At 38.5% G+C, this 26,376-nt stretch overlaps 1 protein-coding gene across 2 annotated transcripts; it reads right to left on the reverse strand.

Moving 5' to 3' along the window:
- Positions 1–2,625: 2,625 nt before the first annotated feature.
- LOC124276078 (cubilin-like) lies at positions 2,626–24,499 on the reverse strand. Of its 2 annotated transcripts, XM_046711734.1 has the most exons (20): positions 24,274–24,490; positions 19,131–19,209; positions 18,771–18,904; positions 18,374–18,523; positions 17,787–17,871; positions 17,379–17,521; positions 15,926–16,063; positions 14,852–14,933; positions 14,509–14,630; positions 10,044–10,187; positions 9,607–9,694; positions 9,110–9,231; positions 8,587–8,766; positions 8,030–8,132; positions 7,418–7,539; positions 7,079–7,231; positions 6,101–6,176; positions 5,641–5,765; positions 4,599–4,757; positions 2,626–3,544 (listed from the first exon to the last, which is right to left on the reverse strand). In XM_046711734.1, exons 1-20 carry the CDS (start codon positions 24,377–24,379, stop codon positions 3,165–3,167), a joined length of 2,691 nt encoding a protein of 896 aa, XP_046567690.1. In that variant the 5' UTR covers positions 24,380–24,490; the 3' UTR covers positions 2,626–3,164. The 2 variants fall into 2 exon arrangements, with proteins under 2 accessions (XP_046567690.1, XP_046567691.1); XM_046711735.1 differs by lacking the exons at positions 7,079–7,231; positions 7,418–7,539; positions 8,030–8,132 and having other exon boundaries at positions 24,274–24,499.
- Positions 24,500–26,376: the final 1,877 nt, after the last annotated feature.

Genomic DNA, 26,376 nt, shown 5'->3' on the forward strand with positions numbered 1-26,376 from the left:
ACATTTCATCATGAGCATTACAAATTGGTAAGGATACTAAATTACACAAAGGTGAGTGAGTGAGTCTCGTTTTACGATCTTCACGGGTGTACACACAGGTAAAGTAGTCCGTTCCAGTGTTAGTATAACTGGTCGTATTTAAAATTATGTTATTTCTTTATATATCTTCTAATTCCTATGCATACAACGTTCGGCTGAAATGCTGGGTTGGATGTGAATACTTTCAGCTCCTCAAGTCCTGAAATATTATGTGCAGTCACGAGGCTATTCCATTTCCCCGCCATGGTGACATTGTACATACACATTATGCCTTGATAGCAAACACGCTTTAAACGATACTGGTCCCTGGTGTGGTGATCTACCTTCAGTTGTTGGCGATCTATAGCCCATTTTTACACTGTATCTTAACTCACTCAATCACTCACTCAACGATACTGATGAAAAGGGAGGCTATCCATTCTGCTCTTGTATCTGTATTGAAACGTGTAACTGATATTAGTATGTTCAACAAGTGAGACGGCTGAAGTAGTGTTAATATTTATAGCACCTTGGAGGATCGATGGTTTCCGGGAATATAATACGTTCTGTAGTAGTCGTATCAGCTGTGGTAGTGATCTCCGTTACCGTCGCATCAGCTGTGGTCGTGGTCTCCTTTACCGTCGTACCAGCTGTGGTCGTGGTCTCTTTTATTGTCGTATCAGCTGTGGTAGTGATCTCCTTTACCGTTGTATCAGCTGTGGTCGTGGTCTCCTTTACTGTCGTATCAACTGTGGTAGTGATCTCCTTTACCGTTGTATCAGCTGTGGTCATGGTCTCCTTTACTGTCGTGTCAGCTGTGGTCGTGGTCTCCTTTGCTGTTGCGTCAGCTGCAGTTTTTGTCTCCCCATCTGTTATGTCAGCAGTGGCCGTTGTCTTCGTGACTGTTACATCAGATGTAATGAATGTTTTCTTTACTGTCTCGTCAACTGCAGTCGTGGTCTCCTTTACTGTCTTGTCAGGAGTGGTTGTGATCTCATTTACTGTCGCGTCATCACTGGTCATGGTCTCATTTAAAGTCAGCATTTATGTTATCATTGTCACGTCAGCTGTTACCTTTGTCTCTACGGTCATGACATATGTCGCAATCCCCAGTAGCGGCGGTCTGTAAATAATCGAGTCTGGGCCAGACAATCCAGTGATGAGCATCGATCTGCGCAATTAGGAACCGATGACATGTGTCAACCAAGTCAACTAGTCTGACCATCCGATCCCGTTAGTCGCCTCTTACGACAAGCATGGGTTACTGAAGGCCAATTCTAACCCGGACCTTCACGGGTGTCAAGGTGCATGTACCAAAGTTGTGTTATGTACCATTTTGGTTGATCCTTGCTCCATCAGAATCAGCATATGGTTGTTGTGAATCTACACCTCCACTTGCTGAATTCAAGGATCTATCCAACTGCGTATTTGGTATAATTTCGATGCTACCTGTCGCCTTGGTTGTCGACGCCGACACAGACACAGGTTCAGAATCATCAGCTGTGGTTGCTGCAGCAATAACAGATATTTACACAACCTGAATTCTCTGTATCTAAAACGACAGTGATGTGAGTTGCTGCAGCATGTGACACATACGTCTGGTAGAGTGGGGAAAACCAGTTCATACGTTTCATTGCGACCATGTCAACATACATACGCCTTTGTAAGTTAATCAGGTCACGTGTCTTCCAAAAAAGAGAAAGAGTAAGTGAGTGAGTGAGTGAGTTTGGTTTTACACTGCTCTTAGCAATATTCCAGCAATACCATGACGAGGGACAACAGAATTGGGCTTCACACGTTGCACTTATGTGGGGAATCGAACAAGTGAGCCGAGTGGACGAATATTGGAGTTAGTTGTAGGAAGAACATATTATCAAAATCCATGTTCTACAAAGTGTACAATCAGATACCTGTTTTGTAAGAGTAATCTAAAAGCTAATTTACCTAGCTCAATGGTCAACACATATCAACAATAGATCATACCAACAGACATTTTGTATTTTTGTTCCATGAAATGATGAGAACAAGGCTTTCTGCTGACTTGCTCTACTGATCAACTTCGCACAACACATATGAACGTCTACATGTATGAAAACATAAGCAGAGTCAGTGACCTCTACCAAGAAACTGACATGTTGGAGCAAGTAGAGTACAACTCGGAGCACATGATATCAATATGTAAACGGTCAGAACACCTACGCTACTCTATTTTGTCACTGGGATATTTCCACTCTTAGACAAATTTTGTCAATAGCTGGTGCTACCAGCAGAATACATGCTTGCCCTTTCCGTCAACACCTGGTGTCGACAAACATTTTCAGTGTTAAACTCCTTACAACAGACGGAATGTGTTGTGAATATAGTTGATATGGGTATTCTTTTACAATTCTATATCCCATATAAGAACTGACAATGAAAGTGGTAGTGTCTTTTAAATAGAGATTCCCCATGAATTTGATTCTTCATCACCCGTGCTCGTGGATTCCATCAAAGTAAAACCATCAGTAAACTCATACTCGTGACAGTCGAAACACGCACATTCCCGCACATGTGCACATGTATAAAATCACATGATAATAATCATAAACATAACACGGACAACATGCATCATTTGAAATACCAAATATTTTTATTACAAAAAACAATAACAAAATATCAAAATATACCAAACGAGATTCAAGGGAATATTCTAAGGTGTCTTTCCTTGGGGAGATTGTGTGGATTGTGCAGTATCCATTCACCATTATCACATTGTTTGGGACAATCTTTATTGAGTCGGTGAAAGATATGTCACCAAATGGCGACATCCGTTCAATATCGTACATGTATGTGTAAAAATAATTTACATGATTAAAAACATTGTTAAAAATTCAACCGCTGTGTACATTACACCACGAAAACATCCTATAGACATATTGTATAACACCATTAATATGCTTATATGCTAATCCGTCAAGTCAATCAACATTTTTAGAATTGGCTGTAATAGATATTTTGAATATTAAATAATCATCCAAAACCATGGTACGAAACGATACCCCTTGCAAAAAAGTATATGGATGAGGACACTGCATGAAGTATACACGAATGTGTCTTGTTCTGTTTTCTCCAGTTAAACAAACATGCACGTCATGTGAAACTGCCACTCAGCTGGGTCCTGCTGGGTTATCTATCCCTTGATGCTCAGATGCACCGCTACTGTATGACGTGACAACCGGCTGTATGTCTGATAGTGGAACTGCCTGAAAGTACGGTGGGGGATCATCCTTCACGACATCATTGTAAGAAGGAGGTGGTGGAGACATGAACGGCAGAACAGCAGGAGCAGTAGGCGGGGTTTGTGGGTAGCTGGGGACGTTGATGAAGGAGACGGTGCCTTCACGTGGTCTGTTTCTCTGCTGTTGGACGTTGGGAATGGATTTCTTTCTGAAACAAAGTCCACAGCAGCAGCAGGTTGCAATACCCACAGCTGTGATCCCGCCAAATACACCTCCCAGTATGGCTCCGATGTTCGTTGGTGCAGCAGCTGAAAAAAGAAAAAAAATTAAAACTGAATAAATAATACAGCTAAAGAAAACATAAAAACGTCGTTTTGTAAATATAGCATTCTCTTAGATTTTACTTAATCCCCTAAAATGGCATATAGATATTGTTACAACCCGTCTGTTTTTATTGCTTCTAAGTATTGTTTTGAGGCGGAATCCTAAATTTTGGTAACGCACATATTATTTCAACATTATCGTGCTGTTGTAGCTCTACTGCGTTCCATTACAGAGGTGAAGAAAGTGGGATGTCAAACCCTTATTTGTCTGATATTGCCTTGCTGTGGAGACTTCAGTACATGTATAATAGCGTCAAAGGGTAGGTCCTTGTGTACAAAATGGGAACGTTATGTTATAAATTGGACTATACGAATTTACATGTCTGTATGACACGGAGCCAGCGTATTGGTGTTAGTTACTAAAAGATCAATTTCACCCTTAACTGACATAGGTCAAAGGACAATTACGATGAAGCGACAATTACACACGCTGAACCTGTGACTTAACACTCTGCTTGCTTTTAGGCTGCTTTGATTGAGTACGATTTGCACGTCACTTTCAGCAATATTCCATCTATATCAAGGTGGAAAACCAGATGTGGGTTTCACACATTGTGAGGAATGGAACCCGAGTCTTCGGCCTGATGAGCGAAGGATGTAACAACTGGGCTACCCACATGCTCTGAAGCTGTATCAATCATGTCAGCTTATCAGCTTGATGTGAGACTAACGAGGGTTGGTCCAGAAAAACAAGATAAGGGCGAATATACCTCAGTTTGGTCAACCTGACAAGTCGTGCCCTGGTCGTCCACCTCCCTTGTCAACCACACCCTTAACATATTCTTTATCTATCGATACATATGTTATATATATGTTTTACCAACCTGTTCTTTTACAAGATAAGTTGTATGCTGTAGCGTTCCCCAATACCGCATGTTTCAGTTAAAGTGTAAACGAACAGAGATGGCTATTGATGGATGCTATTCTCTTAAACGATGCAATACATTCCTAAATGAACGAATAAAAATGAAACACGTACAATCATATGTTGGTTCGCCGGCAGTAAAGGACAATTTAAATCCGGAACGGGAAGTCGAACCATCGGAGTGGAATTTAACCTTCATTGTCTGTCCTGTAGTCTGTGTATTTGGTCCATCTCTCCCACACCATCGACCGATCGAGCTTTCATAACTCGTGACTATTGAGAGAAATCACGTGAGAAGATTATGATAATTAAACAAATCATGAGCTAATGTTACAAACATTTGTTCAGTGATACACTGCTTTAACAGTGAGTGAGTTAATATTTATCGTCACATCGGCAATATATTAGCCATATTGTGACGAGAACAGTTTTTAATTACATGTATATCAAAGATCAATAAAGTTATAAATTAAAAAACCTGTTGACGAAGAACAATAAAACTATTAATGTATCACAGATACAAACTAATTAAAACTAGTAATTAAATTTAAAATATTGGAACTATAAATGACAGTACAATATAAAAACAGGCTATAGATTGCGAACGACTGAAGGTAGATCACCATACTAGGGACCATGGGGACTTACAGTACATTCGCTTCCTGCATGGACCCTAACTGGATTTACACCATCGCTTCAGTCGTCAGCAATTTAGAAAATCTAGCCACATATTAAAATGACACGTATTCTACGATTAAAAAAGTGGAAAGTTTTATTGCTTTAAGAACTCCTTCATTTCTTATTTGGGGATGACATTTACTTATTCCAAATGACTATTTTACTGTACTATTTACTGTGACTCAAACGCAATAACATAAACTATAAGTATCGTGAAAAATATAGATGAAATCGAAAAGATAACACTGATGAATCCAAATGATGCAGTTAAGAAAGACGTGTGCCTTCTATCCCACGTTAACGTGGACGTCATGTCCGCGTAAATGTCAGCGTCTTAGCTTAAAATTGGAGAAAACAAGAAGACACACAGGTCGCTGACGTTCTCTACATTGGCGAATAGAACAGAGCTTAAATTCGTTTTAGGCATCTGTCTCCTTTACCCATTTCTAGGATAACAATGATTAAACGCGTTCATTACCATCATAGAGCTGTACATAATCATAGGAACAGCTGCTGTCTTGCTCAATGTTGAAATACACCACGTCCACATGGATTACATATCCGTCAATGGAAGTGCTGATTGTCCACTCACAGTCCGCATTGCTAAAATTGGAATAGACATTAGCATTAGCCATGTGTTCCACATGTCAGGCATTGCAATTATATATGAACTCATCGTGCTTATGCAACAGGGTTTACTAACTACAAACTTTCAGTTTCCATCCTCGCTGGAATTAAAATTTAACAATCCCCTGATCATAGAATGTCATAGTGTGTATTCCTTCTTCTGGATTGTTGATTCATTTCTCTCTGAGTTAATTTAAAGAAGGACAAAAATATTTGTATGAACAACTTCTGTATTAACAAATAAGTTGTTCATTGTTTTACTATTTACTGCTGCGACTGCAAATCTAACTACAAGTGTCCCATATACTTACTCGGGATAGGACAGAGGATAATTCGGTGATTCAATATATTTTGTCTCATAGCTTATCGTATCATCTTCGCCACACACTGAAACAAGGAAGTATCTCAGTGATATTAAACAGTTCTGTTTCTGTGATGGGCTTCAGACATTTACTCATGTCGGCAATCGTAAATGAAGGCTTACCCCAGGGTATACTTTTTCTGAAGGAAAACATTTTCCTTTTATACACACATTTACATAAGGGTTTTGTTTCATAGGGTTTTCCCTTCAAATGATTTGAAAATGAATTGTTTTTTTGCAAAATGTATGTTTAAATGCGTTAGTTCATGAAATCAGTGGGTTAAAATTTAACGTCCCATCGGCAATAATGCAGCCATATCGTGACGAGGATTTGAATAACAAATAAAGTTGCAATAACAAATTACAAAACGTTGCCAACGAAGGACAATAAAATAACTAGAGGATCACAGATATAGATATAAAACTAGTATGAAAAGCTAAAAACGTTTAACTATAGAAGACATTACAAAATAAAAACAGGCTATAGATTGCCAACAACTGAAGGAAGATCACCATACTGGGGACCATGGGAACTTACAGTACATTTGCTTCCTGCATGGACCCTAACTGGATTTGCACCATCCCTTCAGCCGTTAGCAATTTAGAAAATCTAGCCATACATTAAATATATACGTATTCTACGATTAAAAACGTATCCTCTCAGGAGGACAATACTTTTACAGTACTTTAACCCCCTTTGAGGATACAGCCACTCACAATCGAAGTTACTAATATAAACTTCCAATCATAAAATATTTATCTATTTACAAATCATTCAACAAATCTAATTCTTTTTAAAATGCAATAATTAAATGAGAACTTATATTATTACAAAGATCCTTCATAGTTCGTGATTTGAAATAGTTATCCCTTATGATGGAATTTCATGAAAGAGGAAACGCGCGAAAACTGATATAGAATTACGCACCTGTCGTCTGCGCAGTGTATTTCAGAGAAAATCCTTTGTCTGTGATAGAACTGTCAGTGCGGAACGTGATGGTCATGGAGTTGCGGGAACTGACGATGTAGCCGGTGACGTCACTACAGTATTTACCCAACCGAGTGGCGTAAGATGAGGAACCTTGAAAAATACAAAGAATCGTTGTGTTGTCGGTTAAAAGAGATACGCATGGTAGAAACACTGAAGCCAACTTCATCCTGAGAATGCTAATCATTGACCAGTGGTAACTGCAAACAAATTCAATTTGAAGAAAAAATTACTAAAAGTATCTTTAAGTCCTTTTGTTAAAAGGAACATTGTACTTACCATCTCTGAAGAGCACGTAGTCTTTAGAACAGGATGGATCGTGTTCCATAGAAATAGTCTGAACTTCAACCTTTACTTTATATCCAGCAGGTGCAGAGATTGTCCACTCGCAGTACATATTGCTGTGAAGAAAGAGATGAAAAGATTATATGAAATATAACACTGGACAGCAAGTCAATTAGGTTACAAAACAACATGCAAAACATTGCTGCATGAACATAGGTTTCAGCAGTTCCAAGATGCTTTTGTCCCAACCACTCTCAATCAATATAAGCTTTGTTCTTCCTGATAATTATCTATAATCCCAACACACTGAAATTGGCAAGACTCAAAACATAAAGCCTTGCAACGTTCCTCACAAGGGAAGGTGATAAAGAATATCAATTCTGATGTGTAAGGATATGTGCATTGTAATGTCTTCATGTAAGAAAATCCTCAAAATGTTTCAAAGTCTGGATCATCTGAAGTGATCAAAGATTAAGTGATTCCTGGGAGAGTGATTGTGAAGATGCAGGGTCATGACAGAGCTTTTTCGGATCGAAGGAGTCACTGAATTAACTTGCAAGTAGTCAAAACGGGTTATCAACAAAGATGATGTATACATCTACTTACTTATTGTAGTTGTAGTATGGGTACCCAGGGGATGACAAAGACCTCCAGGAGTATTTGCTGGCGCTGAGCAATGAACTACCGCAATTAGAAACATGCGGTCTCTCTGTTTAAATAAAAAATGGAAGCAATGGATATTTAAGTCACAATAGTGTTGACATTGGGTAAGTGCTTTCAGAGTTATAAACGGAAGAGTAGGTTGTAGCAGAAAAGGCAAATAACCGCATATAGTATGTTAATTTATACAGTATTGCAGAAATAGATAGGAAAGCTCATACAAGATACATTTTGATTGAAGATCAATACATTTTCTTTTGTAGACACCTATATAACAGTGTGTCCTGTCTATTCATACATTAATAAAGTGTGTAACATGTGATTTTCCCATGCCTGAACAAGGGATAAATATAATGTCTCTATTGTCAATGCCATCCCCAAGCAACATTGAATACCCGCTACCACTAATGGCAGTTCCACAGTCCCAGCCCCAGCCCCAGTTCCCCACACATTCCAATCTATGTACACACAACTGGTTGACCACAAAAACACAATTATTGTACCTGTGGTTGTTGTTGTTGTTGATGGGAATATTCCAGCTTTGTACTTCAGATTATAACCTTGTCGCGTGGTAGAGCCATCGGTGTGGAAGGCGATGGTGATGTAGTTGATGGAACTGACAAGCTGTTTGCTGTAGTAAACACCGCAATATTTACCCAACTGAGGTGACCAAGATGATGAACCTTGAGAAAAGATACTTACTAAGTTAGTGGCATTGGTTCTGACGCATATACATAAGCATGCTAGTATTCAAATGAAGCTGATGCTAATAGAACGTATTTAGAGTAACTGTGATAAAATACATTATGCGCCTATCTTCACCCATCAAGTCCAAAGTTCTTACAAATAACAAAACCAATTGTATAGAGAACCGCTTAATGTGATCCAATGGTCGTTCACATATTTTTGGATTCATGATCAAACTAAGTAATTTATGAATTGTCTCAAAAGTAATCAATACAGCACAAAGCGCACTACGAGAATTTTGTTCTGAGGAACCTCTATACGTTTGTACCATGTACTTACCGTCCTTGAAGACAAGATAGTCCCTCGAACAAGATGAGGAATATTCCAACGACAAATATATAATTTCAACTTTAATTTCATATCCATACGGTGCTCTAATTTTCCACTCGCAGTGTACATTGCTGAAAACAGAATTTGTATACATAAATTGGTATTATGCAAACGTATATAAACAAGTAAATTGTTCAAGTGTATAGTCTTGAAATGTACAAAGTGTAGTGTTTATATGAAAAAAACCCATTCAAATACTTTTCAGTTCATCAAAACATATCATACAACTATACATGTGATAAGTTACCTACAAGTCATTGGCGTAGTCACACTTACTTGTCCCGTGTTTAGTGCTAGTTTCAAAGTCACGTTTACAGTGCTAAATCGTTGACACGTGTGGAGTGCTGCATATCGGTCACGCGTGTAGTGCTATTTACCACATGTTATTTGCTAATATTTACTAACTGGTTAACCTTTATTCACTTGACAAGAGAGTAGGCACCTACTTGTAATAGTTCGAAGGATAGCCAGGAGAAGTCAAGTACTTCCACGTGACAGAAGATGCGGAGAGATCTGATAATCCACAGTCGAAAGCTGTAACAGCATGAAGCCAAACGAGTGAAATAATGAACATAATAAAACATAATACACTTGACGATTTGTGATAACCAAGAGTGACTGGATGACATGAATATCATCACACTTTAGGGTTAATGGAGTATATTCAGATGGAAACAGTTATTCGCCTGGATGCTCGAAAGTTTTAAGTGAAAAGTTCCTCTGAAGAGGGAACAAGGTAAAAGCAGACAAAAGTTTCTCACACAATGGGTCTCTGTGGTCCTGAGGAAATTATGTTATTCTGCTTATCAGGAAAGTATATTTTCCCAATGAAGACAAGAACTAGACTTTATTATAAGTTAAAGAATGTTCCTGAGATTATTACCAGATGAGTACTGCAAACGAAAACCTCCTCCTGTGACAGCATGGTCTGAGTGAAACATGATGGTCATGTGGTTACTGGAGCTGACGATGGGAGTAGACCTACTATCACAAATCTTTGCCAGTTGGCGAGCATCGTTTGCTGAACCTAAAACGTAAATGTATTAATTGTGCATCTTTCATCAATAAATGAATGCAGTTTCATTTACATTTATTTGATGTCTTCAGTATAGAAGCAAACAACATTCTTTTCAATATGAAAATTATTCGTTACCAAGGTTCGATTCAACACTAACGGTAAATAAATACTAACGATATACGCAGGGAACAGTATTGTTCTTCAAGGCAGCCGTATGTTCGGAACATTAAAAATTGGCACAGTTATGATTACTGTTAGAAATACAACTCTTTGTCATACACTACACCATCGTTATAGTTGATAACAAGAACCTTACCGATTACTTGATTTAAATAATAATTATTGCAATAGAAGATATATTTTTCTTTTCAGTGGTGAGGTTTTCATATTTTCATATCGTTTGCTCAAATGAAATGTCCGTATAGGAAGTCCTACTGAGAATTCAGGTGCATGTGATGTGTCTAAGAGCAATTCACTTGACTGGGAAATAAGGTAGGATTGTGACAATGAGGTTGTGTTGTGACAACAAGGCTGTTTTGTGACAATAAGGCTGTGTGGTGACAATACTGATCCCTGAAAAAGTTATTGCTTGGTCGATTGCTCATATTGTAGCCGCCGGGAATCTGGGACATTATCGAGTGCAATAGGTCTTCAGCAACCCATGCTTGCCATAAAAGGCGATTATGCTTGTGATAAGAGGCGACTAACGGGATCGGGTGGTTAGACTCGCTGACTTGGTTGACACATATCATCGGTTCCCAATTGCGCAGATCGATGCTAATGCTGTTGATCACTGGATTGTCTGGTCAAGACTCGATTATTTACAGACCGCCGCCATATAGCTGGAATATTGCTGAGTGCGGCGTAAAACTAAACTCACTCACTCACTCACTACAATTAGGGATGATACGCTATCCCTCTGTTACTATCAAGTTGGGTGATTGCTTATCATCATACACGACAGGTGCAGACAATATTGATCCCTGAAGTAGTTATATTTCCTGGTTGATTGTTAATAATGTAGCCGCCGGGTATCTAGGACATTATCGAGTGCAATACTGTCTCAGTCAGGCACACTCATAGGTAACATGTCATGAGATAATCTTCCGATCTCAGTGAAACCCATATTCGGGAAGATACATTTCAACTAAGTTCTTACAACATGTCAAAAATATATATCCCAAACAAGAAACGTATGGTCTATTTTCACAAATTCTGCTACCTTTAAAGTGAAATAGCACATGCAATCATACTCAAGAATAGTGGACATAGACAAGGTACGTCAAATTTTTGGAAACGCATGTAAAATATCTCGATTCAACAACAATTCAAGGGACGTAACTCGTGCTAGTTTTACCTCACTTCAGCTGCTTCAGCCAAATATTTTATGGATGCTTTTTCAAAATTCAGTTTCTCATTCAGTAATAACATAAATGTAATAGGAGGACTGACTGACTGACTGAGTTTGGTTTTACGCCGCTTTTAGGAATATTCCAGCAACATCACGGCGGGGGACACGAGAAATGTGTAATAGGAGGAGACATATATATTTATTACACAGACATTTCATCAAGTTTCAAAATAGTGACAAATAACTGGACAGACAATTCCCATGTAAGGAAAAAGGCAATAATTTTTTCAGGTTTTAGGTTTAGTTTCACGCCGCAGTCAGCAATATTCCATCTATATGGCGGCCTTCAAATACATGTTGCGTTTTTCACTTAATGGTTGAACGAAGTTGGTGCCATTTACCTATTCTTTGCCATTTTTAACAAAACATCTCGTTTCGTTGCCTTTGTTTTGCACCCTTTGGACTCTAAGTAGTCCCTCAATTCAGGCACACTGGCCTGATTGACATCAAGCTGAGGCAAGGCTACATTTTCCATTTCGTCCCTTATGGCCTGTCGTTTCGATTTTCTCATAGCAGACAAATCCTCTTCCCAGAATTGTAGTTTGCGTTTTGTGTATGTCCTTTTCTCCCTCACATGGTGTTGGTTCCTTTCCATGCGTTTTCTTATCTTCAGTTGCGTCAGTTGCTGCATCCCATTTATTGGATTTTCTCTGATGAATGCTCTTTATGTCATCATTCATCTTTTCAATACCCTGACAACTAAACTGACGCAGGGGTCCAAATTTGGCATACATGACAGGTGCATGGTTAACGAGACAATGAATATAAGGAGTTCAATGGCTTTGCAATATCCCATCTCCTTTTCCCCAAAGACAAGAACCGGTTTAGCCATGCCTTAGTTGAAAATAGCCTCCCCGGTTACCCCTTTCCCACCATAGACAAAATCATGGAACACCTCTCTGAAACCTGTCCAAATTGATGTGATGGTTTCGACCGTAGGAGTGGGTAAAACATCTTCGGGTTTAAAGAGTCTGGATGACTTGCAGCCAATTTTCACAGTTTAAAAGCTCAAATATATGTTAACATGCATAGCATTCAGTGAAGGTGTCTGTTCCCAATGGGGTGTTGTCTTTAATATCTATTGTGACCACCAAGAGCCCCAAAAACTGCTCTGCGCTGTCTCGGCATGGAGTGATTAAGTCTTTGAATTCGACCTTGTGGAACTTTGACCCAATCTGTCCATGCAGGTAGCAACAGTACTGTGGTCCCTATGGTCCCTTGTATGGTGATCTACCGTTAGTTGTTGGGCGATCTATAGCCTGTTTTATGTTGTCTTGTCATATATAGTAAAAATGTTTCAGATCACACTACTAGTTTTATATTTATAACTTTGATATCCTAGTTGTTTAAATGTCCTTCGTTGACAGTTATTTTTAAAATTTACCTTTAATTATTATCATTTTATACCTTAATTTAGTCACGATATGGCTGAAATATTGCCGAAGTGACTTTAAATTGTAACTCACTCATTCACTGGCCCAATCCTCTTGCGATGCCTGCGACAATAGATCTAACGTCTGGAGCGCCGGTTGACGTTCACGCACGCATCGGCCGAGGTCACGCCACAAATGCTCGATGGGGTTGTGGTCGTGATATTCGGAAGACCATGGAAACACTGTAATGTTCTCATTCTGAAGATACTAACTAATGGCATGTGCTGTATGAGACCTGGCATTTACTCACTGGAACAGCCATATGAATCCTTAAGAATCGCCTCTGTATCGAAAATGATTTAAATTGCCAAGATGGCGCACAAAGTTAGATTTCTGCGTGTCGGATATGGTATCCCACTCTAAGACACTCCCTGCACCATGTCGGTCAACCAAGGTGACATAATTCTGGGTAAAACCTTCATTTCGACGTCAATCACGTCACTGAAGCAGAAAATGCCACTGAACAATACACGTCACAATCAAACGTTACTGTACCACTGGACGCGTCGACGTCGATGTAGTCGTCGCAGTACAGGTGCAAAATAGGGTCCAACTGTTGCTTTGACAGTTGGATTCCGCAAATGAAGTACCCTGATGTACCTATCCCGGGTTGCTATGGTAATCCGGGGTGTACCACTTCGAGTCCCATCCTGCGTAGAATTGGTTTGTTGATATCCGTCCCATAAACTACTACTCTTGTGAACACTGAGGTGACGTGCAACGGCACATTGAACCTCCCCGGACTCCAGACGTCCAAGGTTTTGATTTGCATCAGTGAGTCTCGACATAACGATATTCTTTCATTTAGCTAAAGTTACCAATGGTCCCTAGTATGGTGATCTACCTTCAGTTGTTGGCAATCTATAGCCTGTTTTTATATTGTATTGTCATGCATAGTTAACATTTTTAGATTTACTTATATCTGCGATAATTTAGTTCTTCGTAGAAAGCATATTATAATTTATCTTTAATTATTAATATATCTATAACTTGATTTAGTCGCGATATCTCTGAAATACTGCCGATGTGACTGATAATCTTAACTCACTCACTCACTAAAAATACCAATGACCGTCTAAAAGCAGAACAGTCTTATATAGGTCATCTCCCTGCTCACTATTCCAGTAAACGGCACGTGCATGCCACTCTTCATCCATGCCATTTTAAAGCAAGTTGAACGTAGACATGCATTAATGTTTTTGAAGATGAGAATGCGCTGTGCATTCGTTTCACAGAATTACAAGGGCGAAATCATAACAATCAACAAGTAATTTTGAAAAAAAACATGTTTGAAATTTCATATAAGATTAGTATCAATGTGTGGCATTTTTTGGTGAGTATAGGTAAAGTAGTGATCATTAATATTATCTTGATTATATTCTTTTTCTCCTTGGTACCACACGGATGTCACAGAACTTAAGCTACAACTGTTTTGCTCAATTCTAAGAGGAACACAACGTTAACATGCGTCCGAAGCTTTACTTACCATCTTTAAACAGTAGATAATCATCCACGCACGATGCCACCTTTTCCAAATCAAGAAACAAAACTTTCACCGTTATATTGCTTCCTATCGGTGCATTTAGAGTCCACTGACAGTCCAATCCACTGCAAGGAAGAAGAAAAAAATGTTCCGAAACAAAAACACAAGCCTCATCCATATTGGTTACACGTGATACAAGCATATTTACATTTGGTGACATTATTATCAAGGCGAAGAGTATATATCTACATGTGTAAACATCTTTTGATCTGGCGAATTATATCCAAGTAAACGGGTTTTGAATCATGCATTCATTTACATCAGATTATTGTAACTCTTTACTTACTTTACGTAGTTGCTTGGATAGCCAGGGGAGACAATCACCATTGGACTGTAACCTGCGGAAAGCGTGACGCTGCACGTTGTTGCTGATAATGAAGAAGAGTAGCAATTGTACAATTTTTGTTTGTTTTTTGTTGTTGTAACAAGGATTCGGCGTTCCTGTGTGCGTGTGTGTTCGTGCGTTCGCACGTGCTTTTGTGTGTGTGGCTGGTTGTCAAGGATGAAGGGGTGGGGGATTCGGTCTTTGTGGTAGTTTGTTTGTTATGGACCCAGACATTTTTGACAAACAATGTTTAAACTCTCCAGGGGCGTATCTGATAAATACTAAAGAAATCAAGGTTTTATTAGTATAATGTTTACTAGTATAATCTACCATGCGAAAAAATAGCGAAAACGGTTTTGGGCTGACCGGCTGGGACATTACTGTGAGCCAATGTTGACATTAGTTAAAATTGGTGTCAACAGTAGTCATAAAACATATGTTTCTTGAATTATTGGCTTATTCTAAAGATAATGTGTCCTCACTTCACCATTTTGTCCAGAGAGATCTGTTACCGAAACTTCATAATAAATACATTTTACTAATCCCGTTTACAGTTTTACAAATAGATTCATACAGAAATATTATATCCAAAATATATGTCTAAATTGAGAGCTAATGTTATCATAATTGGCAAACATAGTTGTTACGCAAAACGAATCAAGGCATCAATGACAAAGACATAGATCTGTTATTGCTTAACTGAATGCACAAACTAACGCAGTATTGATATATTTAGAGACTAATAACACTGAGAGTTTGGAGCTGCCGTCATGCCTCATCACGTCTTTCGAAAGACATGTTCATGACACATTTGTCAACACAACTAAGATGTATGAAATAACATTTAGTAAGTGACTGTGATTTTATTGTTTTGTGCCTTGTTTTGGTCAGTTGAACAGCAGTTTTACAGTTGACAACTGTGTGTTTATTTGTAAAATTACTATATTTCACCATCAGATCAGAACATTAATTAATTATTATCTAACCGGGTAGCTGTAGTTTTAGGTTCAATCTGAGTGCTTAATGCATACACACCCGGTATAGCTTTGTATAGCATTTTGAATCCTTTGTAGACTTGCGAGGAATCAGTTCGTAGACGAACACTCAAGGCGTTCCCACCACTGTTAAAAACAGGTCTTTCGTTGCCACAGAAGGTGCCGAGCTGGTAGGAACCTGTAATGGAACATTATATTATTAACAATGTCAAAAGTGTTGATTCTCCTAACTTTGAATAGCATCATTCAAAACTGCCGGAGGCTAACAACCATGCGTTGTGCAAACTTGACGTCAGCATGCTTTAGTAAGCATTAGTAAAATGTTTTCTTGTGAATGAGTATTTGGATTTGAACCAACGAGTGGAACGAGTGTGTTAGAAAGGTCGAAGAAACGGAGAGTAGCTGTTGTTGCTCGAATTCCATGAAATTTGTTAGGAGCATGATATAGAGGAGAACAATGACCAACATTCTTAACTTTGAAATTCCAGACACCCAGTATCTCTTTTAATCGTTCAGGAACACACTCGATATGCCACTTGAGGGAAAATGACATATGGAGAGGTATTCTTTCGAACAACAATTTTGAACCACGGACCTCCGACACAGGTTCAGTCCAGCAACCCTTACAGCTCGTAGCATACCTGATAACAGGCGTGTGTTCGCCTCTACAGCATCCGTGCAAGCTGACGCCAGAATATCGACACCGACGTCTAAGTTACAGCAGACAACACTTAGGGAAGGGAGTGCGTGTAGGAAGGCTGTGTACACCGATGAGTTTATTTACTTCTTCACCGAGTTTACAACAGGCCCTGTGAACGTTACATTAGACCTTGTGTTCGAGAAAGGATTTGTTTTGGAGGTCAAGACGTTATTGTATCAAGACGAGATTTTGTAAATGACCTCTGTATCGCTTTTACAACAGAACAGAGATGGCGTGCTGTTTCAACACGATAACAACAGACCACCCGTTTCCGGAGTTTACAGCAGTTTCTTAGTCAGAGCAATCTTTATGTGTTACCCTGGCCAGCAAGATCCCCTGATGTGTCACCCACTGAACACGTCAGGGATGAAATAGAGGTACGTTTACGAAGTCATGCGAATCCCCCCAAAAGCACTGCAAAACTCCGCCAAATTCCTCCTCTGAGATGAGATAATCTTCCCTTTTATCGACGCATTATGGCCTCAGTGAAATGAAGATGCCAGGTCAGCATTAATGCACCTGATGGACGCACTTGATACTTACCATCTGATTACCTCTTGTGTTGAAACTCATTTCTAAAAACCAAATTCTTATGGACTGTTGATCATTACCATAGCTTGGAACATTTGTCTTTCTCGGCAGCTTAAAGTTAAAAAGTGATTATGTTTGTTGTTTTGTGTCACAATACCCTTTGCCTTTGAGTTTACAGTCATTGAAAGGAGAACTTTGCAGAGACAAATATATTTGCAACTCAATAACCGCTTGACAGTACAATGTACACGTCTCTACTTACCGTATTGACCGTTGTATACAGTGACATAATCATTGTTGCAAGTTCCACGAGATGAGACGTTCTGAAGTACCGAGTCCATGGTGTACAATTGAATGGTTTGGTTTTGATGTTCTGCTGTAATAGTCCAGGTACATGTCTGCCTCCTGCAAACAGAAACATTTATTTTCAAGTGCTATACAAATTATCCAAATAAGGTTGCCGAATGGTTCGAAACATTCGCACATACAAACGGATGGCTGTGTACAAATGTGTACGCATGACTAGGCGTGAAGTAAATATTGTTGAAAGCTTAATAATACATCCAACACACCCTCTCTCTGAGTTGATTTATGCAACATTAAACACTGGGTAACAAATACAAGAAACTCTAGTACTCTTTGTAGCTGATAGAGTAATTAGGTTACTCACTGGAAGTAGGTGTTTGGGTATCCAGGCGAGGTAAATGTCTTGCCGACAGAAGTTGCTACGAGAGGTACACCGCACGTTTCGGTACCTGGTTGTGACAAGGGAACAATTTGTACCAGCCGTACAATTCATGAGATCAGCATGGGCAACTTTGTATTTTTATTTATTTTGAAAGATTCAACGATGCCATGTAAGAATCCTGCATGATGAAATTCGTTAAGCCAGCGCTAGCGAATCTACGTTATTATACGAAAGAAACACGCAATCATTGCAATATCTGCTTCCGTTTTGATCAATGTTTTAGAGATGTGCACAAGATGATCATTTTGGCTTTCTGAAGTGGTTCAAATGTTTTGATTAAAACCAGTCTTTACTGATCCCTGATTTTGACCATTCAAGCAACTGAAAACATTAGACTCAATTTCATATACTTGACCACACCTACTATTACCTTTGGTTCAAGCCCATAGAAGTATCTTGTAAAAGAAGAAATGGAGAAAAACAACCAGGTTTTTAATTATAGCTTTAACGGTACATACAGTAAAGATTTTAGACTACTGCTGCATAGCCAGGGTCGTGACTTTACTAACCATTTTTCTCATAGTATCTAATGAGAAAACCACTCCTGGTTCCACTGGCATCAGTCGTGAACACTGCATGGATATGTTGGTCGTCTTCGATGAGAATATTCCATCTGCTTTCGCCACAGATTTTACGCGAAGAGGCTTTACTTTGATCACCTGGGTGGACAAAATGTCAGGAACAATTTTGTAAAAATATGAAATGTGTTTCGGTTTTAGTAATCTAGTTTGTAAATTACTTCAGCTTTCACAAACTTTCACTTATTTTCCTTCCTTGATGCGCCACAGTGATCACATGAGGGTTTTTTTCTGGATAAGAAATCAATAATGTGAAAAAATATGATATTATATTTAATAAGTAATTTATATAGAAAAGGTGGTTTTCAGTGTAACACGACTATTTTACCATTATTTATGACGTCTATGGTAAGAACGTCATGGTTACAGGTGAAGTAGTATTGGATGTTGGAAAACACCATTTCGAGCACAACCCTGTAGCCGCTTGTTTCAGGGTAGATGTCCCAATAACAGTTTTCATGGCTGTAAAATAATGTTATTTGGAACTGAAGCAACATGGCATGTGTAAATCTGAACATATAAACATTTACATCAAATATCAGTTGATTACATTAATTCTGTAGTGCTTACATATAAAGGATAAAGATATTACAATAACCATTCATCAATAGATATGAATGCTTGGACTATGAGCACTCATTCTGGTGAACAGATCATGTATGAAATAAACAGGTATGTCTCTACATACTTTCCGTAGTTGCCTGGGTAGTTAGGCGATGTGAAATTCAGCGGTTCCCTCTGTGCATGGAGCGTGACATTGCACGCACCTGTAAAGACACGTTCATTGTATTACATGCTTGTACATGGCTTCTCTTCATTACCTTTAAACAATGAATAGTATAACTTAGGGACAATGAAGGTTTAGAAACTGGTCAATGTTTACTGGGGTAAAGAAATTGCTGACATGGTATTGCATGATTTACACAAACACAACATCCTTACATTCTATTGACAACTTAATATCATCTTAGTAAACATCTTGGCAAATAGTTCATAAATGGACAAGATAGTGGGCTATTATTCCATACAAAGGAAGGTCATGTGTGGAATATTTTACAGAGTTCGAACAACGTTGTCTTCATATTCAGGACCCGTACATGTCGACAGTTATTATTGCATGGAAATAATTTCATATGCTTCGTAAATTGTGAATATGAATATCAGTTGTAATTGGTCAGCTTTCCCAAGGATCGTTGTGGCATAAATCATACCATACTGATCTATTTGTTTTATGCAAAGAAAAATAAAATACAAATTTCGCCGTTGTCACCCATGCAAAATGTCATGTTCGTGAGTTCTTGGAAATTTTATAAAACCATAACCGTCTGGGCTAGAAGCAACACCTGATTGAAGATGGTATTGCCATACACAAAGCCGGGATAGACGCTGACAATAAATGGCTGGGATTGAAACCCAAAGCCGTTGTCATTTATAAATGGCTTGAAACAAGGACATACACCGTCCAGCTCACATAGCAACACACAAGAACCGAAGTACACCCTGAGCCGGAGCTCATTCTTCAGGCCGTCTTCACCAAGTCAAATAATATTTGGCTAGATAAAGCCTAAAATAACTAAACCGGTTCGCGTAAAATTAAACAAATGAAGCACTGTATTATATCTTAATGTTCTGTGTGTAGAATTGTTGAATCTGTGTACTATTGTCATCAGTCAGCACACAGTGTAAGTAGTGTTTCTCACAGTCATTCATAAGTACACCGTTTAAATTTTCTCTTTTTCTTTGTATCTAAAGGTTATTGGTGTTGAAATAGACGTCGTTGGATTTCATACGAAATACGATGAATCGAATACTAAATGTCCAAGTCAAAAGACTTATAAAACCGATGATTGTAAAAATCGGCACATCGTGGTTAAGTTCACTAGCAGTAGGATCGGTTGAGACATCTTATGCCGTGCCAGGGTTAGCCTGAAGCAGCCCCCATCAAGATGAATGAATATTACAGCTTTACGGTGAGACATAAGAGGAGCGAGTGAGTGAGTTAAAATTGATAGTCACACTGGCAATATTTCAGCCATATCGTGACTTCAAAAGTTATAAATTCACAAGAAACACAATTAAATTATAAAAACCTGTCAACGAAGGACAGTAAAAAACTAGATTATCACAGATAGAGAATTAAAAGTAGTATGTAACTGTAAAATTAAACAAACTGTGATGGACAATACAATATTAAAAAAACGGACTGGAGATCACCAGCAACAGGAGGTAGGTCACCGTACTAGGGACCAAAGGAGTGAGTGAGTGAGTTAATATTTAGCGTCACACCCATATAGTGACGAGCAAAATTCATTTTATACCAATATTAAAATCAATAATTTTAGAACGTAAAAACCTGTCATCGAAGGACAGTGAAAGTACTGGACTGTCACAGATATCTATTTAAAACTAGTACGCTATCATCGAAAAAATATACACTAAGTACAGACAACAATACAGTATACTGAAAAGGGCTATAGATCACCAACAACTGAAGGTTGATCACCATGACTATTTTGGTATCATACTCTTTACATATCTCAACATAAACTTTATGAAAGAAAAACACGTAAGATGCATGTTAATTACTAGATGAGACATAGTCACCACACATGAAAAAGCACAAAATATCTTTGAGATGACCCCTTGTGCCTGTAGGAGTCGACGGTCCGTCGTCATACCTGGCTGAGCGACCTAATTGCCATCTATAGTCTGATCTGTTGTTTTCAGCGGCTATTCGTATTTTTTCTAAGTTGTGCCCGATTTTGCGAGTAAACATGCTTTTCTGGATATCGTATTACGCATCCAACTGAACGCCCAGTTAGGCCGAAGTGGGTTATTTCGACATATGCTTTTTGAAATTATGTAAATTTTAGGGATACAGAATAACAGCCTAAAATCATTTTTTTTTCTATTTCAGACAGTACTATAGGGACAATAGGAACTTACAGTACCTTTACTACTTACACGGACCCTAGATGGTTTTACACCATCCCTAGGCTGGAGGGGGCTGGAGGGGCTGGAGGGGGCTGGAGGGGCTGGAGGGGCTTGTTTTTGTTGTTGTTCATACTCCCCGGGAATTTTTAAAAATGAGATGCCCTCAGATGCAATTTCCTGCTTGCTGGAGGTAAAATGACTCCATTTATCTAATTTCCAATTTTGTATGAATTTTATTTTTTCCTGCTACGTTTTTTTTTTTATAAAATATATTCCTTTGTTTCATAATTGTAGCATCTGTACATAGTGTTCTGAACTAAACTTTATAAATATGTTTAGACATATCTGTATATATGAAAAACAACTGTTTTGTTCAGTTTAAGTATAATAGTTTTATCATTAAACTCAGGTGACAGTCCAGAAATTGCACATGAAATTTACATCATATATATATATATCTTCAGGTTTGTTAAATATTACTCACTCACATTGACATTGAGACATTTACAGTTCCAAGGGAATGTCAAACATGACTCCAATATATACATTTAGCTGTATTTGAATTTCCTCCAGCCTTTTCACAGCTTGAGACTTTCACAAGCCACACTGTCCACTAGTATGCTCATGAACACTAACGGGGATGAGGGAATGATTCATGATACAGCATCGGTTCATCGTTCATTTGCCAAAAAACAAGAGTCGATAGTTTATATAATACTACTTGTTTAATGTTTCACCACTCAATGTCTGTTTGTTTATTGTGCAATCAATGTTTTGTTAGTTATTCTTTGTTTTGTCTATCCTGTCTTTTGAAGTCAAGTGGATTGAATGCAATCCTTTTTCTATTTTTTCTTTTGTTTGTTCATTATCATTAGGTGTTGTACAATATGCCTTCATGTTATAGGGCTCCGGGTAGACTATGTCATTGCCCTGGACTCCTTATTTTATGTATAAATGGTTATCTGATACTGATCATCTGTCAGATGGGTTGCCCACAATATTTGCGTCATTAATTGAGGTATGGATTTCAGGGGGTCGGTGAGGGTATATGAAACTCAAAAGAGTGTTATATCAATACTATGATGTACAAACTTAATCTGTAAAACATTCTAGGGGGACATCTGCCCCCATGAGCTCCTTACGGCCCTACCTCCCATTGCAGTTTCAACGAGTGGTCGACAGGAATTGTTTTTTGATGTTTTGGCCAATTGGCTGATAGTCGATGGATGACAACCAACAGTCTGTATATCCCACAGTCTGTATATGACGTGTCTGACCAGTTTGCTAATCATAAACGTAATCACTTTATTGTCCAAGTTATCGAGCTGCAAGAGCAGTTTACTGAAACTTGATGCTCAATACGGAAACACATGATGCTCGCCTTTGATCGTAGCACATTGATATCCAAACCAGTCTATGGTGTCCCCGATCGGTCAATATGATCATGTAGAAATAATAATGATATGATTATGAATGGCTATATGGAGGATAAAATAATAGGTGTTGCGATATATTTCTCCATGTGTATACATTGAGATAGCAACTTCAGTGACAAATTTAAAAAATGGCATTTAGGATATATAATTGAAACCACTTCCTTTTAAAATATATATGACTTCATTGCACGCACACACACGCACACACACACACATAAAATAAAACAAAGAAAAAAAAACCACACAAAAAAACGCACACAAAAAACCCAACAGTATTGGCGAGACCGGTGTTGGTTCAGCAGGCTGACTTCGTATGTTTACCAATATATACTGCAATCTATCTATGTGTGACCATTTACCAAATAAGTCAGTTTGGTCCTGTTCATTCTGACATAAAAGGATGTGAGAGTACACAGAATAAATTTATAAAACCATTAATTTTACATCAAATTCTGCTTCTGACAGTCTGCTGGGTAGCCTAACGGCTGACGCGCCCGCTCGTCACTCCGTAGACCCGGGTTCGATTCCCCACATGGGTACAACGTGTGAAGCCCGTTTCTGGTGAACCCCGCCATGAAATTGCTTGAATAAAGCGAAAAGTGGCCTAAAACCATACTTACTGACTTTGACAGACTGCAGTGGTGCTGTACTCGGGGAAAGTGATCAACTATTACTATTACTACCTGCACTACAAAATAAGTAAAATAGTGGACTCAACTAATCGAAATGGATAACAATTGCCTGTCGGACCAAATGTATCAGAGTCTTCACGGACTAAACTGGGTAAACAGAATGGTAACCCTTAGACCATGGGCTACTAAGATCAAACAGATACTTTTCCAGTTTGGCTTTGGCTATGTTGGCAATGTTGTTGTTTTCATAACGCAGTTTATACAACCAGGATCTAATTCTCACATCCAAAGATAGCATTAGTCAATATCATCAAACTCTATGTTAATGGCTTATTCAACTAGACTTTATGATTTTTATTCAGATGTCAACAACTGTATAATATGATATAATTACACACACATATAGTTATGCATTTCCCATCCTATCTTCACTGACCCCAGCACGATCAGCCCTGTGCGTTTACATTTCGCAATATCGTGTCCGCCATCTTGTTTAGATAGACGACAGGTCGTTTCTCCAGTTTCTTGTTTACTAAAGCGCTATTGAACAAATGAGACTGTCATATACAATACATTTCCCGGGCAGACTCAAATTTAAAACACATATGCCTTGCCTGTCTACCATTTAAAACTTATGTCACCTGTGCTGATTGTAGGTGTAGTTTGGTATGCTAAAATCCCATAGTAATACCACTGACCTAGCAATGTAGTTTGACCTAAGGAAGAAAATCGTTTATTGTTGTAAAACGTACCACATGTTCATACATTTTTCACAACTTGTCAGTTAACATATAACATATATGTGAAAACGAATATATGTCACACTCACCTGAGACCAGCGGCCCATACAACCAAAAAACACATAATCCAAAGAAATATGGTATGTTCATAATGGCATCCTGTCGCTGTGGAGAGCTCTCATGCAAGACTGGCATTAGTAGATCACCTCACAATGTAATTGTAAAACCCCTGAATCACTTTCTCTGTGTACACCCTATCAGGCAGGGAACGCTCTAATGAAAAGATCATAAATAGATTGCAAAACACTTATACGGACGTGACCTACATCGACTTCTAGGTGGTAGTCACCAACGACACTCGACAAAGCAAACAAGCCTATCAGATAACGAAGTAATATTGTTAGGTGCGTCAGCACACACTATGTAAACATGATTCAGTCATTGCTGCAAATATTTATATGTTGCAAAAGCTACCTATTTCTTAAGGGGTTGTGCTTTATTAGAATGCCTTACCAAACAGTATAACTGATAACAGGATTTATAGAAAAAGAGGAAGGACAGGGCAAAGGGAATCACTGTCATTGTGACGTATTATGTCAATGCAACTATTCAAGGAAATTGAGCAATGTTTGGTTTGTGAGAAATTCTCAAATAGATTTACAAATAGCATTCTTCGATCAGGAGGTTATCACTAATGTTTGCAATTAAACTTGTATTTAGGAAACCTTGGTATTATGCCTGATGCGTGTTTTTCACTATCGTGAATTATTTGTGTGAGTTAACTGGTACTGAGTAACATAGGTTTTGCAACATTCCGACAGTATCACAATGTCTAACACCGGGACTTCTATGCATATGTTATGGAGTCGTGAACACAGGTCCCGTTCGAGCCCATTCTCTTCCTTCTTGGTACCCTTCGCCATTGATGCAAAACCCTTAAATTTCATGAATATTGCCAAATAGCAGCCCCAGTGCACAGGCCCTCGTGTCTTTGCGAGGATTAAAGATATAAAAAATATATAAAAATTTGAGATGACCCTCGACTCGAAATGCTTCACAGTACAATACATAATGACAAGGCCGGACATTTCGGTGCACCCTACCCGCCGGCTTTGCCAATCGCTACGCTACCATCGCATGCAATCATTTAACACTTAATGTAAACATCATCATGGATGATTGGCCTTTCGAGCACCACACATGACACCTACCAGTTCTTTATTACTATTTCTGCAAGTCTGTTAACAGTTTTGTATTATTTGTATAAAGCAGTTCTTCCCATGACAGGTAGCTGAACAGTTTCATTTCCAAACATATTGTCATTTTATTTTCTGTTTTGTGGCTTATAGGCAGTTTATAGAAAATTAACTTAGCCTTCATGATACAACGTATTATAATTAGCCTTTGCAACAACCCGGCATCAAGTTCATATGACATAATTCGTGCATGCGTGTCCTGTTATGTTCCTTGGTAGGTAGGTAGATAAGGTATTAGGGCGACCTTGGGCCTTTAAAGGCCTATATGCGCCCAACACTTAACACACAGTTATACTTTTGTTTAGTTAAATTTCATCGTACTCACCCGTTTTAACGAGGAAGTCTAAAACAGCACTTTGTATGCAACCATACATTAAATTATCGCCAACTATTGCGTTCATTGTAAAAGTATGTTATGTTCCTATTTGTTAGCGGGAGTTACTTCCCTTAGAACATTACTCTCATCGTCACTGACCGGAAAATATAATTGTTATAGTGAGTGAATAGCGGTTTTAGCAATATTTCAACATTAATAACTGAAATAGGCTTCACATACTGTAACCATGTGGGGAACATATTATTAGAATTCACTGATATGATATACAGATAACGAATACACTTGGTGTTCCATGAAATATTGGATATAATTACAAGTGTTGATATTTTATCATGCCATTGTTTGGCATGGTATAAGAATTGACAGATAGACATCTGGACAATACTGGTGATGGTAGGCAAAGTAATTTCAATATTGTCATGCATAGGCTTTGGTTGGATAGGTTCTTTGGCACATAATGTATATTTATCTCCTCTCTTCGTTGAATGGAGTGCCTCTTCTCTGGCGCGGCTGTGCACTTTAGTGTCTTTTCTATAAATACTGCCCTTGAATGTCTGATGATTCATCCACAACATCGTCAAATTGGGAACGGGGAGATG

Source organism: Haliotis rubra, unplaced genomic scaffold (assembly GCF_003918875.1).
Source record: "Haliotis rubra isolate DU_JTF1 unplaced genomic scaffold, ASM391887v1 Scf205, whole genome shotgun sequence".
In the NCBI taxonomy this organism is placed as follows: Eukaryota; Metazoa; Mollusca; class Gastropoda; order Lepetellida; family Haliotidae; genus Haliotis; species Haliotis rubra.